The following is a 15,697-nucleotide window of genomic DNA, read 5'->3' as shown; positions in this document are numbered from 1 at the left end:
TCCTCCTCTCTCTTTGGCTCTTCCTTCTTGACCTTCTAGATGGGCTGCTCTGTCTCAGGAATCATCCCCTCCCTCCTCTCCTGTCCCTCGTACACCCCCTGCGTGACTTGTCTGTTCCACGGTTTCCGCTGTCCCGTGTTCAGAGGAAGTTGTGGAACGGACAGGTTCCTGTCCACCTGATGCGTCCACCTGATGGCACCCAGCGATCCAAAGTCAGCCACCCAGAACCCGTTTCCTCTCTCACTGTCAGCCTAGTCTTAGCCAAGACTTAGGACCCTCACTGCCACGCTCAAGCAGCCAGCAGCCAGTCTAGGCCATCACTTTGTCCAAATTCGGTTCTTCCTGACTCAGATCCTGTGTGTGAGCTCAGAACAGGCCGTCACTATTTCTCTCTGGAACGATAGCGTCTTCTTAGCTGGCATCCAGGCTCGGGGACCTCAATCCATTCCGCTGCTAAAATGATTGTTCTACACACAAATCTGACTTTATTCTCTCCTTAAAAGCCTTCAGGCTCTCCACCATTTTCAGGATTGAAATCCAGATTTAGCTTTGCAGTCTGTTTGTGAAATCGTGCAGCTCGTCTCCACTGCTCTCCTCCCCACATTTTAATAATACCTTGCTCCTTGAGGCTTCTCCAAAGGACCGAGCTCTTGCTTGCTTGGCATTTTAGGTGGCTCTGCTTTCTCTGCTGAGAACCCTTGCCAGGCATATTTAGCTTAAATTGCTCATTTGCAAATCGGTTTGTCTAAAGACAGGGTGCAGTGAACATGAGTCATCCTTTGTATCTTTGAGCATCGAATCTCCCTTTTGTGTCCACAGAACCTCTGACCTGGTAAGGCACAGTCCACCCCACAACTCCCCAGAAGCCGGCAATGCCAGGCGCTCCCTTCCCAGCCTCCCTGGCTTCTGGGCCACAAATACAGGCACGTGATTTATTTTCAGACAGTTATAACCTTGCCACTCCAAACTTTGAGCTGGAAGCGAGTGGTCCCCGAAAGGAAGTACCGTGCAGCGTCCTCTCCGGTGAGGGATGCTGTTGCAGAGGCTCTCGTCAGCGCTGTTACGTCTCTCTGTCTTGCAGCTGTGGCCCCGGCACCCTCACTGGATCAACTCCGTGCTTGATTTTGGACATTGCTCCTGGCTGGGTGACTGCCACGCCTGGTTCTTTAGACCTTTCAGAGGGTACGCAAGCAAGCTGCCTGGTTTCCTTTTAACAAACCCCTTCTTTGTCCAAGCAAAACAGAATTGGTGTGTGTAGCTTGCAAAGAAGAACCCTGCTTGGCTCACGTAGATTCAAGCATCAGTGCCTTTAAGGGCAGAGGGAAGAGTGTAAGTATCTATATGACTGCAGTGACATAAGACACGTGTAAGAATTGTGGAAGGCTCTTAGCTTGCACATAAGCGAGCAGTCACGATACTTACCGAGAGGAGCTTATGCTATGTGTGTCAGTAGCATAATTCAGGTCACAAACTTTCCCAAGAAAAGAGCAGCGAAACATTACTATGAGAGTGAAGATGGTAGAAATGTGGGTGTAGTAATAGCTGTGGGCCTTTTATTAAAACATTTGTATCGTCGTGAAATATAAACAAGAGAATTTGCCATTTAAACCATTTTAAGTGTACAATGTGGTGAGTGATTACATTTACCGCGTTGCACAGCCACCACCGTGAAGGATTAACTCCCCAGACCCCTCTCACCCAACCCCCTGACGTCTCGTTTCAGTCTCCATGCAGTTGTCTGTTCCAGATATTCATAGAATTATTTGTCCTTCTGTGTCTGGCCTCTTTCACTTACTGTAGAATTTTCACGGTCCCTCCATGTTGTAGCATGTATCAGAAATTCATTCCTTTTCATGTCTGAATCATACCGCAGTGTATGGATAGACCACATTTTGTTTCTCCGTTTGTATGTTGGTGGACGTTTGGGCTGTTTCCGCCTTTTGGCTATTTTAATATAATTAATGCTACAGCGAACATTGGCATACGGATATGTTTGAGTCCCCGCTTTCGGTTCTTCTGAGTGTATGTCTAGGAGTGGAATTGCTGAGTCATATGGTAAGTCCACATTACACTTTCTGAGAAACCACCCAACTGTTTTCCGTACAGCTGCACGATTTTACATCCCACCAGCAGCGCACGAGGATTCCCATTTCTCCGTATCCTCGCCAACCCTTCTTTGCTGGGTTTGCTGTTGTTGTTGTTTTAATTATAGCCATCCTAGTGGGCGTGAGGTGGTATCTCATCGTAGCTTGCGTTTTGCTTCCCTGATGGCTAGTGACGGCGAGCACCTCTCATGCATGTGGGGCTTCTCGACTGTCTCACTGCACCAAGAGCATCTGGGTCGGTTAAACGAAGCTCCGTTCCATAATTGGCATTTTTCCTGGAAGCGAGCGAACAGCGCTTCTTTACCGCGTGTCATTTTATCACCATGCCCAGCCCTTAAACATAAGGCTTCCGTGTAAATACTAGTAAAGGCTTGCCAGTCAGCAGGGTTTCAAAAACCATCCTTTTTCTTCAACCTGATGAAGGGCATATACACAAAACCTCTAGCAAACATCTCGCTTACTGGTGAGAGACCGAAAGCTTTCCTGCTAAGATCAGGGACAAGACAAGGATACCCACTCTTGATACTTGCCATTTTTAGTCAACGTTTTCCTGGAAATTCTAGCCAAGTAGTTAGGCAAGAAAATGAGATAAAAGATGTCTAGATTGGAAAGGAAGAAGTGAAACACACAATCTCTGTTTGCAGATGACACAACCTAGTTCGTAGAACATCCAAAAGGATCCACTAAAAAACTATTAGAACTAATAAATGAGTTCAGTAGAAGACAGAAAAATATACGCAAAGGAATTATATTTGTAAACAGTAGCAATGAGCAGTCCCCAAGTGGGATTAACACAGTTCCATTTATAATAGTATCAAAAAAGAATAAAATGAAGCCAGTACCATTAAGATGGCAATACTCCCCCAAAATTGATCTATGGATCCTATGTAATCCCTATTAAAATCCCAGCTAATTTATTTGTAGAAATTGATCCTAAATTTCCTATGGAAATGCTAAGGACCCAGAATAGCCAAAACAGTCTTGAAAAAGAAGAGTAATGTATGAGGACTCATAATTCCCAATTTCAAAACTTACTACAAAGCTACAGCAATCAAGACTATGTGGTTCTTGTATAAGAATGGCTATATAGATCAGTGGATCAGAATTAAGAGTCCAGAAATAAACACATTTATGGTCAGTTGATTTTTTTTTTTTTTTTTTTTTTTTTGCAAGAGTGCCAAGACAATTCAGTGGGGGGAAGAATGAGTAGTCTTTTCAACAAATAGTGCCGGAACAACAGAATATCCACATGCAAAAGAATGCAGGTTGACTCCCCCTACCATATACAAAATTCAACTCACGATGGATCTGTGACCTAAATGTAAGACCTGGGTTGGGGGTGGGTGTGAGGGAGGGACATGCAGGTTGGCAAGAGGGAGGGTTTTATGGACCGGACCTGGAAGGTCTTGTCTTGTCTTTTCTTGTCTTTTCTTTGAAGCATAATTCTATTTTTATTTTATTTTTTTTAATTTATTGTCAAATTGGCTAACATGCAGTGTATACAGTGTGCTCTTGGCTTCAGGAGTAGATTGCTGTGATTCATTGCTTACATACAACACCCAGTGCTCGTCCCAACAAGTGCCCTCCTCAATGCCCATCACACATTTTCCTCACCCACCCCCGCCTTCCCCCACATCAACCTGTTTCTTCTCTGTAGTTAACAGTCTCTTATGGTTTGCCTCCCTCTCTGTTTGTAACTATGTTTTTCCCTTCCCTTCCCCCATGGTCTTATGTTAAGTTTCTCAGATTCCACATATGAGTGAAAACATATGATCTCTGTCTTTCTCTGACTTATTTCACTTAGCATAATACCCTCCAGTTCCATCATTGCAAATGACAAGGTTTCATTCTTTTTCATCGCCAAGTAGTATTCCATTGCATGTATAAACCACATCTTCTTTCTCCATTCATCAGTTGATGGACATTTGGGCTCTTTCCATAATTTGGCTATTTTTGAAAGTACTGCTGTAATCACTGGGGGTACAAGTGTCCCTATGCATCAGCACTCCTGTATCCTTTGGAGTAGTAGCCTTTCCCAGTAGTGCTATTGCTGGTTCTTAGGGTAATTTTTTTTTTAATGTTCATTTATTTTTGAAGGAGTGAGAGACAGGGTGCTAGCAGGGGAGGGGAAGAGAGAGACGGAGACACAATCTGAAGCAGGCTTCAGGCTCTGAACTGTTCGTACAGATGCAGGGCTCGAACTCACGAGCCATGAGATCATGACCTGAGCCGGACTTGGAGGCTTAACCAACTGAGCCACCCAGGTTCTCCAGGGTAATTCTATTTTTAATTTTTTGAGGAACCTCCACATTGTTTTCCAGAGCAGCTGCACTAGTTTGCATTCCCACCAACAGTGCAAGAGGGTTCCCCTTTCTCAACATCCTCACCAACATCTGTTGTTTCCTGAGTTATTAATTTTAGCCACTCTGGCGTGAGGTGGTATCTCATTGTGGTTTTGATGTGTATTTCCCTGATGATGAGTGATGTAGAGCAGCTTTTCATGTGTCTACTGGCCATCTGGATGTCTTCTTTGGAAAATTGTCTATTCATGTCTTCTGCCTATTTCTTCACTGGATTATTTGTTTTTCAGGTGTTGAGTTTGGTAAGTTCTTACAGATTTTGGATACCAACCATTTATCTGGTATGTCATTTGCAAATATCTTCTCCCATTCTTTTGGTTGCCTTTTAGTTTTGTTGATTGTTTCCTTTAAAGTGCAGAAGCTTTTTATCTTGAGGTCTCAATAGTTTATTTTTGCTTTTATTTCCCTTGCCTTCGGAGATGTGTCGAGTAAGAAGTTGCTGCGGCCAAGGTCAGAGATGTTGCCTGTTTTCTCCTTTAGGATTTTGATGGTTTCCTGTCTTACACTTAGATCTTTCATCCATTTTGAGTTTATTTTTGTGCATGGTGTAAGAAAGTGGTCTAGTTTCATTCTTCTGTGTGTTGCTGTCCAGTTCTCCCAGCACCATATGTTAAATAGACTGTCTTTTTTTCATTGGATGCTCTTTCCTGCTTTGTCAAAGATTAGTTAGGCATACGTTTGTGGGTTCAATTCTGGGTTCTCTATTCTATTCCATTGGTCTCTGTGCCTGTTTTTTGCCAATACCATGCTGTCTTGATTACAGCTTTGTAGTAGAGGCTAAAGTCTGGGATTGTGATGCCTCCCGCTTTGGTTTTCTTTTTTAACATTACTTTGGCTATTGGGGGTCTTTTGTAGTTCCATACAAATTTAGGATTGTTTGTTCTAGCTCTGAGAAGAATGTCGGTACTATTTTGATTGGGATTGCATTGAATGTGTTGATTGCTTTGGGTAGTATCGACATTTTAACAATATTTCTTCTTCCAATCCATGAGTATGGAATGTTTTTCCATTTCTTTGTGTCTTTTTCAGTGTCTGTAGTAAGTTTTCTGTCGTGTTCGGTATACAGATCTTTTACCTCTTTGGCTAACTTTATTCCTAGATATTTTACGGTTCTTGGTGTAATTGTAAATGAGAGTGATTCCTTGATGTCTCTTTCTGTTGCATCATTATTGGTGTGTAGAAATACAACCATTTTCTGTCGATTGATTTTATATCCTGTGGCTTTGCTGAATTCTTGTATCAGTTCTAGCAGTTTTTTGTTCATTTCTGTTTACATTCTGAGGTCTGTGGAGATCAGCCACAGCCATTGGGAGACCACGTGGCCACTGGGAACCTGGGAAGTGTTTTCCTGCCCTGTGTCCAAAAGAAAGAAGAAATGTATTTAGGTGAATAGCTGGCCATCTCTGCTACAAGGAGGTTGCCATTGGTTATTCTGGGTCTTCACAGTTCTGAAATTCTGTTCTTCATTAGCTTTTCCTCATGGAGTCCTACAGTTACAAGAACGTTGAAGAAGTGAGAAGACTAACACTGAATTACCTTTTCCTTGGACATAGGAAAAAGAGGAAAGTTCAGCCAGCAAAGTTTTTCACAGCAATGCTGTTTGCAAAAAAATATATTCTGTGGTCTTGCAAACTCATCTGTTGGCCAAGGCATATGATACCGGCTTAAAACCATGATGATCCCCACTGATTTCTGTCCTGTTTCCATGAGTGCTGAAAAGATAATCATTGTTCTCCTTTGTGCTGGAGAAGCTACATGAAGCTTCCGAGGATGAATGAGCACTTTTTGTAGGAAAAAAAACAACCCAGTGGTGGCTGAGTGAAAACCAAATGTGTGCATCGGATTCTGCGCATCGAAGATCCTCTGGGATGGCCAGGAAGTTGGACATCTCGTTGGGAACGGAGGGTCCTCACCTCAGTGGCAGGATCATGGGAGTTAATTTGTTTATCCATCTAACTAAGTTGGAGTCCCTCGAGGGCATCTGTTTTGTGAATTTGGTGTATGTATTGCCAGTTGAAGAGGTCGTCACACTCCAGCTTTGAGCTTGTCATCTAATTATAACGTGCTCTCTGGATATGATTATAGAGACTGATGGAAAAGCAAAAGAGAAGCAGAAGACAAGAGGCACCGTAAACAGGCACAGTGCCATTTATTTTGAAGAACCTGTATTCTGCAGTGTTTTGAGGGATCTTGCCTAGGTATATGATGGAATCTTGAGCTTCCCCTCAGCCCACATCATACATCTGCTTTCAAATGTGTTGAGTACTTATGCCTTTATTTTCAGTTCTATGCCTAAGCGAAACGTTGCATTTTTGAAAAACTTTCACAGAAAGACTATAAACCAGTACTGGTTGAAGCTTGGTCTGCAGACTGCTGTGAAGTCCACAAAGTGTTTGATACTGGTCAACGGTGAAATTAGTACAGAGGCAGGGTAGAAGCCTTTAGGAATGTCTCAGGAAGTTTGACATTGCTGTGACGTTTAAGCATGTGGTCAGCGGTCTCATGTTGTTGAACGAGATAGAGGCCAAGCAGAGTAGAATGCAGCTTGCATGGTGAGCTGTGTGTTGGGCAAGCTCATTTCGCTACATGCGGTGTGTATGCGTCTGCCCTGACTGTGTAACAAAATACCACGGACCGGGTAGCTGTTTAAACAACAGAAATTAGATCTCACAATTCTGGAGGCTGGAAGCTCAAGATCCAGGGTGTCAGCAGGGTAGATTCCATTCTGAGGCCCCATCCCTTGGCTTTTAGGTGGCTGCCATCTTGCGATGTGCTCACGTGACCTCTTCTTTGTGTGTGCGTTCAAAGGAAGGGAGAGAGAGAGAGAGAGAGACCTCTTTGGGGTCTCCTCCTATAAGGAGACTAGACTCGTTACATCAGGGCACCACCCTTATGGCCTCATTTAATCCTACTTATGCCTTTGTCAGCCCTGTCTTGAAGTTATAGTCACAGTGGGGGTTAGGGCTCCAACATAGGAATTTGGGCAACACACAATACGGTTCAAACCCCAGTAGGGCCATACGTAGGTCCATAATGGACAAGGAATTTAAAACTTTGGTCCTTCACCACAGATGGTTTGAGAAGCTCTGCTGTAGACATAAATGGGGCTAATTAACTCATTTACAAGTAAATGTTCCTAATACCAAAACAGGAAACAGTTTGCTCTAGATTAAAAGTGTTTGAATATTTTCGAAGTTTACGTATCTCGATTTCCTATAAAGTTGTTTGTGTGAAATGGGGACCCTTTGGAAGAGATCAGATTAAAATCGGGAAAAGACGTATTGAGTCATTAATTCCTAAAGAGGCCTGGGCTTAAGCTTGATGTGATTACCGTGCAGTAGAGGGGCTGTCTGGTCCGTGCAGTGGACTCATACATCCGCGCCTCCGTCTGCCGGCTCTGGCCTTCTGGCTGCCTGAGGACACCGCCCCGTGGACGTTCAGCGGGCACCACCGTGGCGGCACTCAGAAGAGAGCACAGTGGCCTCCCGGGACTCCACTCTCGTGCTGCCTTCTTTCTCTGAATTCCTGTTGCAGCAAATGGTTTCACTGTCTCCCTGGCAGCTCCCTTTGAAACCACGGGCCATTTTTGCTTTCCTCTTTTCCTTTAGAGCTTCCTTTTGTCTCCCACCTGCTGATCCTGCCTCTAGAATGCCTCCTCCTTCAACTTCCTTTCGGAGGTGCCATCCACCTTCAGGGCCACTGTTGTCATGCCTCATTGGAGTATTTCAGCGAGTGCCTGACTGCTCTCCTTGACTCCAGTTTCTTCCTCTGCCGTCTGTTGTTTGTGACGCACGGTTCTGACCATCTCATTTGTGATCGGAAAAACCTTTGGTTGTTCCCCTTTTCATAACATAAAGACCAGCATCCTTAGCAAGGGACTTAAGATCCTCTGTGATCTGTCTCGTAGCTGTCTTTTCTCCCCTCCCCCTCCCACCACCCCTCCTTTCACGGACACCTCAGTGTCTGTGTCTTCCTGCTTTGGTGTCTGCCTGGAGTTTCCTTAGTCTTCGAATTTTCTCCCATCCAGTTGCTGCTGTCAGAGGACCCCTTGTCCTCCAAGGACCAGTTTAGACGTCACCTTTCCCTGGTCTCCCCGTTTAGGATTAATGATTAATTAATGTGCTTCCATAATGTGTTCTGGTATCATAATAGTGTTTCCCACATAGTCTCTCTTCTTTGACCTGTGTGGCACCATATATATATATAATATACGTATATTATATATACGTATATTATATATATATATACATATAATATACGTATATATACATACATATATATATGTATGTATATATATATATATATATATATATTTTTTTTTTAACATCCTTCTCCTATTTGTGCCTATATATTTTAACTATGCTTCTTTTAAGCAGCATATGGTTAGGAGTTATTGTTGTAACTGGTTCGTTACTGTTGTAACTAGTCTGACAATCTCTGCCTTTTAATTAGGATGTTATAGCATTTATATTTAACTTGGTTATTGATATGGTTAGATTTACGTCTACCGTCTTGCTGTCTGTTCCCTTTTCTGCCTTCTAATGAATTCTTACAGGTTTGTGCGTATGTGTGTGAGTCTATATTTTTTCTCCTTTTGGGAATTAATAGCTACAATTCTGTTTATGGCCGTGATTGCTTTAAGGTTCATATTATACATCTTTATTTTATTACAGCCTGTCCTCAAGAGATACTATATCACTTCATGTACAGTATGAGAACCATACGATAGTATATTTATACTTCTGTTTATCTCTTCCTTCATAATTATGTCCCAGTATTCAATCAGGACCCTCTGAATACTCTATCTGATGACCCATGAGTTAGGTTTTCCAGTCTGGCTGGTGGGAGCAGACATTTTCTCAGTCCTGTGTGAGCACCAGGCACACTGTTCCCTCCAATCCATTCAGATGCCCCCTTCCCAGACTTCAGGTCGCTTCCTCAGACATGCGGCTCAGGGACACCATCTGCAGACCTCCTCATCTGGCACACATTTGGTGTCGTGTTTTCCCTGGACTCTTGCTGCAGCTCAGGGAGCCTGCTGGGCACAACCTTACCATCTCTCCCCTTGCTGAGTCCTGGAGACTTTCTGTAGGCAGCAAGCTAGAGTGACCGGATGCCCACCTTGTTTCCTGTGTCTCAGGGATCATAGTCCTTCATTGCTCAATGTCCCGTGTCTTGAAGACTATTGTTTCATAAAATTTTGGCTGTTGTTATGTTGGGTGGGAGGGTTATTTCGTCTTGGCGGACGTGGAAGTTGCCCCTCGGGGTGTTTTTAATCAGTAGGAACATAATATTTTTTAATACAGTTAATTATGTAGGAATGAAAATAAAATCCTTTCCATTTCCACAAAGGGCACTTCTGTCTTTCTAATCGCCAAGGCCAAAATCCAGGGAGTCCCTCCTTGACTCATCTCACTGCAGCCCTAAATCCAAACGTCTTGTTCACTTTAAAGTATGTCCAGAATCTGACTTCTACTCACCACTTGTCCTGTTGGCATTGTGGTCCCGTCACGATGACTGACTCTGGCCGAATTCCCGAACCTCTTTGTACCTCTGTTCCTCACCTGTAAGATAACGTGTGATGACAGTACCTACCTTCATATCATTGTCATGAAAAGAAGCAAGCAGGTGTTTTTAAAGTGCTTGGAGCGGTGGCTGGTGTTGATTCAATGAGAAGTGGCAGACCTGCTTCTCTCTTGGCCGGCTCCTGAGATGTCGATCTTCCCCCGCCTCTGCTTTTCTCGTGTGCCCAGAGGCGCATTCCGTGCTGGAAAGTACAAAGCAATGAGAGGGCACGGGTGGGGGTCTTCCCATTGCTGTCAGAAACCGACCTCTGTGCTCTGGACATGTGTAACGGGAAGGCAGATACAAAGAAGGAAGATGTTCACTACTTTGCCGGTGCGGGAGGCTGCAGCAGGCCAAGGGCTCCGATATGGCAAGCCCTCCCGGCGTGAAGGGCCGGAGGGGTTTTACAGGCGAATACGGGACCTGGGCAGTCTCCGTAGGCACGGGCCACGTGCTGCCACGTCCTGAAGGTGGTCTCGCGCCTGGCACTGATGGTGGCCATCCAAGCCTCGCTAATGAGCATACGTTGAGGCCAGCGAGATGTCAGTGTGGGTACAGAGTTCCCGGCACAAAGGGTCCTACAGAAAAACAGGTGAAGGTGCGGAGGGAGGCTTCAAGAATGAGGAGGGAAATATTTGTTCAGTTTGAGGTCCAGCTTGGCTGGAGCACTGGTGGGTCCCTCTTCATTTCCGTCCGTCTTTGTGTTGCTGTAGTGCATTTCCCGTCGGGGGCCCCAGCCCTCCTCACGCTCCCACTCCAGCCGTCCTTTAGGGAAGGCACCGTCGGAGCCTGTGGCCTCTGAGTTTACGTGGCAAGACTGTGTGCTGCCGTACAGCTTAGGCCTCGTGCTGTGGACCTCACTGTCACGTGCCTGTACCATCCAGGAAAGCACCCGGGAGGGGCAGTGCCCTGATGCCTGCAGGCACAGATTTGAGCTCACAGTGCAGAGCCCCCCTACTCGGGGAGTGGTGTCTGAGTACCAGACCTTTTCTCCCGCTGCGGAAACCCACGGGCCCCGTTCTTGTGGGACTACGGACATAGGCCGCCCTGATCCTCTCCGGTGTCAGGGCCCATTCGGGACACACATCCTAAAACTGAAAGTGGGAGGCCACGGGGGCAGCCCAGAAATGAAGGGCAATGACACGAGCAGCCATGAACCCAAGCCAGGCAGACGTCTTCTGCCTGACCGTGTGTGTTCACAATTACGATTGACATGTGAGGAAAGATGCTAAGGTTTATTTTATGAAAGATCGTTTTGAGGCAGAGATGGAGATTGGATGTTAGACGTTAATTTAATATGGAAGAGCTCATGCAGACTCCACTCTCAGGCTAAATAGAATTGGAAACGTCAGTCTAGAGCTAGGACCTTGTTAAAACATTTTTCTGAGATTTTGCAGATACTGTCAAATCAGTAAATTGATGTATGAACTGTATTTGGTAATTTTCTAAAAAAATCTAATTTGCGTTACTAGAGCAGCAGCAAAAAAGCCCAGTAACCATAATGTATAAATAAATTCTATTAGAAATGTAATACTTATTTGTGCATCATTTTTTTTTTTTTTTTTTGCATTAAGTGTCTTTGTATCACTTAAAGCTATAGTCTTTAAAAATGGCATCATTCGAGTGGTGGTGAAATTGCGAACATTGCTTATAAAAATTCACTAATTGGTCAAATTAGTCAAGCTATACTATTGCTGTTTATAACAATTTTAATTAAACCATGAAATGGGATTACCATTAGGTAGTTAATTTTTGTCACCTTGAGAACAGCGTGATTCTACCAAAACTAAATGTGATTGTGTCATATTTAACACATTACTATTTAAAAAGATCATGTTTTTTCCAGTTGAGCTGGAGATATGAACAACGTGCAGAATGTAAATTGTGGCTGACTTGGTAGGATTGTTGGGGAGTTTTTATATAAATCTGGTGGGTTCAATTAACCGTCAAGTGAATCAACCCTACAGTCTTGCTTGCTTGCACAGTGGCATATTCAGTTAGGTCCAAAGGACTTGGGAGAAGGTGCTTAATGAGACCGCGGTGAGGTAATGACCTTATGATGTTCTTCACTGACATTTTTACGAGACCATTGTAGGTTCGCATGTAGTTGTAAGAAATAATACACAGAGGTCCTGTGTGCCTTTTCCCCTTTTCCTCCAGTGGTAACATTTTGTAGAACTATAGGCCATGTCACAAATCAGGACATTGACATTGATCCAGTCCTCTGATCTTGGTCAGATTTCCCCAGTTTTACTGTGCTCATTTGTATGTGGGTATTTGGTGCTGTATAATTGTGTCACGTGTAGGCTTGTGTATTCACCATCATAGGATACAGAACAGCTCAACGCTGCAAAGATCCCTCTAGTCCTTTTATAGCCCCACTTACCTCTGCACCCCCCACCCTCACTCACCCCCTGTATCTCCTACCCATGGCAATCACCAGCCATTCCCCATTTCCAAGAGTTTGTCTTAAAAAAAAAAAAAAAATGTTACATGAATAAGTCATGCAGTTACATACCCTTTTAAGATTGGCTTTTTTCACTCAGCCCAGTTTGCTGAAGATTCATCCAAATTATTGTGTGTATCGATAGCTTGTTCCTTTTTATTGTTGAGTAGGAGTATGGTTTGTTTAACCCTTCAGCCATTGAAGAACATTGAAGAACAAATAAGGCCACTGGGAACGTTTCTGCACAGGTTTCGTGTGAGCTTCAGTTTTCATTTCTCTGGATAAGTGTCCAAGAGGCACTTAACATCGCTGGGCCCTATTTGCATGTTTAGTTTGCTGAGCAGTGGCCAAACTTTTCAGGTGCCTGGACCATCTTACATTCCCACCGGCAGTGAATGACTGATGCAGCTTCTCCATATCCTTGCCCGGACGGTGGCATCACTAATCTTTATTTTAGCCGTTCTGATGGGTTGGCACGGATATCTCATAGTGATTTTAATTTACATTTTGCTTCGGGCTAATGATGGTCGCCATCTTTTCGGGCTTATTTGTCATCTGTGTTTCCTCTGCGGTGAAATGTCCGTTGATGTCTTTTGCCCGTTTTCTAACTAGATTTTCTTTAGACGGGGAGTTTTTACAGTTTTTCGTGCAGTCTAGTTAGTAGTCCCGTGTTGGATGTGTGGTTTGCAAATATTTTCTCCCAGTCTGTAGCTGCATGGAGCTTTTGCAGAACAGAGGTTGTTAACTTGGATGAGGACCTCTTCGTGACCTTGTAAAGCTTGGTCTTTTTTAAAAAATAGGGAGAAGTACCTTCCGTAGAATGAGAACAGTTTTCTTTTCAAATTAATTTTATTCCTTTTTTATTCACTAACTTCTTTCCCCCACTTTTGCCGTCTCTTAAAATTTTTTTTTTTAACGTTTATTTATTTTTGAGACAGAGAGAGACAGAGCATGAACGGGGGAGGGGCAGAGAGAGAGGGAGACACAGAATTGGAAGCAGGCTCCAGGCTCTGAGCCATCAGCCCGGAGCCCGACACGGGGCTCGAACTCACGGACCGCGAGATTGTGACCTGAGCCGAGGTCGGACGCTTAACCGACTGAGCCACCCAGGCACCCCTGCCGTCTCTTTAGCATCGTAAACTTTTTCTCGTTGTGAAAAATACTGCAATTATTCAAAGTATAATTTATTTCAAGTGTTCTTAAATAAGTACCTTTGCATTTTTCTCCTACCCTTCACAGACATCTAGAACATTTCCTCTTGGTTTGACCACGTTATTTGTAAGCATTTGTTGGGCTGATTTATTTATTCACATGCTGACTGTAGACTCTTCCCCTTCTTTTTAAAACCACGTCCTGGGGCGCCTGGGTGGCGCAGTCGGTTAAGCATCCGACTTCAGCCAGGTCACGATCTCGCGGTCCGTGAGTTCGAGCCCCGCGTCAGGCTCTGGGCTGATGGCTCAGAGCCTGGAGCCTGGAGCCTGTTTCCGATTCTGTGTTTCCCTCTCTCTCTGCCCCTCCCCCGTTCATGCTCTGTCTCTCTCTGTCCCAAAAATAAATTAAAAACGTTGAAAAAAAAAATTTAAAAAAAAAATAAAAAATAAAAAAATAAATAAAACCACGTCCACGTGCTGGTGGCACTTCATTTTTACCACAGTTAATAGTGACACAGTGGCTCCCTAGAGCCTATAAAGGACATCTCTGAGTTTAGCATTCATTGTCTCTGCTGATGGAGATCCCCCCACCGTCCACGGGCATCTGGAGACCGGCCTCTGCTCCACTGAGTGGCCTGGTCGCTCGGCCACCAGTGACCGTGCTGCACTGTGCCACCGCCAGATGTCTGGGATGTTGCCTCTTCTCTGCTCCTTCGTGAAGGGCTTGGCTTCAGCTGCGAGGACCTCCGGGCGGCACCGGCTCGTGGCGTGCCAGCCTTTGAGGGACCAGCAGCAGCAGGGGTCGTGGGAGGGCGGGGGTGCCTCACACACATGGCCGGTCCGCATGCAGTGCCGGCTGAGGAAGCAGCCGTGGGCAAGCGTGCCCCAGTTGCACGTGCGTCCTGGATAGGGTGGTGAGAAGGCTTCCCAGGGAGAGCGAGGCCTGAGAGTGAGGCGGTGGCTCCTGGGCCTCCCTGGATATGTGTTCTTCCCTCCTGTGAGGCAGGGCAGGGAGAGCCTAGAGCACCCGCCCTGCCTTTCTCAAAGCACATGGCAGAACAATTCTCGCCTTTTTTTTTTTTTTTCTTCTGTCTTGTCTGGACTCTGGTTAGAGAAGAAGGCACTGGTGAGTTTCCTGGACGCTAGGGATACAGAGAAATGCGTCTGGCAACTCAGGGTAAAAGGGTAACAGTGTCAAGTCCGTAGCAAAATAAAGCCCTGAAGTACTTTTTCTCCTTATGACACTAGCTGTGTTCCGGAATCTTCCCATAAATAGGAATCGTGACTCATTCAGTTGATTCAGTAAGGATTTATGAGCACCTGCTCGGTGCCAGACACATTTCTTGCAATGATGATACAGCAGTCAGCAAAAAGAAAGAAAAACTCTGCCTTCATGGAGTATATATTTTAGGGGGAAAGACAGTGAGTAAGATAAGTAAATATTCAGGATGTGTTAGTGGTAAGTGCTAAGGAGAAAACTAAGGTAAGGAAGGGAGATGGGCCTTGTCCTCATAGGGTGGGGAGAAGGCTTCCCAGGGAGAGTGAAACTGAGCCAAGGCCGAGAGAGAAGCCCTGCTGTGGGCCTGGGCCTGGTGTGTTGAAGAAAAGGGGCAGCCGGCTCAGTCTGTAGAGCACGTGACTCTTGTTTCTTAACGTAAATTCTAGTTAGTAAACACGCAGGGCACCATGGGCTTCGGGAGTAGAATTCGGTGGTTCATCACTTCATACGAACGCCCGGTGCTCATCGCATCAAGTGCCCTCCTTAATACCCAGCCCCCACCCAGCCCATCCCCCTCCAGCTCCCTCTGTCAACCCATAGTTTGTTCTCTGTGGTTAAGAGTATCTTATGGTTTGTTTCCCTCCTCTTTTTTTTTCTCCTTCTCGTATTTTCATCCGTTTTGTTTCTTCAGTTCCACATGAGTGAAATTGTATTTGTCTTTCTCTGACTGACTTCTTTCACTTAACATTATATATACATTCTGGCTCCATTGACGTCATTGCAAATGGTAGGATTTCATTCTTTTCAGGGGCTGAGTAGTAGTCCATTGCATATATATAGACACCACATCT

The 15,697-nt window shown here is 44.8% G+C and overlaps 1 protein-coding gene across 5 annotated transcripts in view; it reads left to right on the top strand.

Moving 5' to 3' along the window:
* ANO10 (anoctamin 10) overlaps positions 1–15,697 on the top strand; it is a 225,618-nt gene that overhangs the window by 93,155 nt on the left and 116,766 nt on the right. The window contains exon 10 of one of the 5 annotated variants that reach the window (XM_049629099.1): positions 5,936–8,648. The exons of the other annotated variants lie outside the window; for them this stretch is intronic. Coding sequence (XP_049485056.1) covers positions 5,936–6,133 — 198 coding nt within the window. The 3' untranslated portion in view covers positions 6,134–8,648. Of the gene's footprint in view, positions 1–5,935; positions 8,649–15,697 lie in introns of those variants that run through there. 5 annotated transcript variants of the gene reach the window in all.

This window comes from Panthera uncia, chromosome C2 (assembly GCF_023721935.1).
Source record: "Panthera uncia isolate 11264 chromosome C2, Puncia_PCG_1.0, whole genome shotgun sequence".
Classification (NCBI taxonomy): domain Eukaryota; kingdom Metazoa; phylum Chordata; class Mammalia; order Carnivora; family Felidae; genus Panthera; species Panthera uncia.
This window is presented reverse-complemented; position numbering and strand designations above follow the sequence as displayed.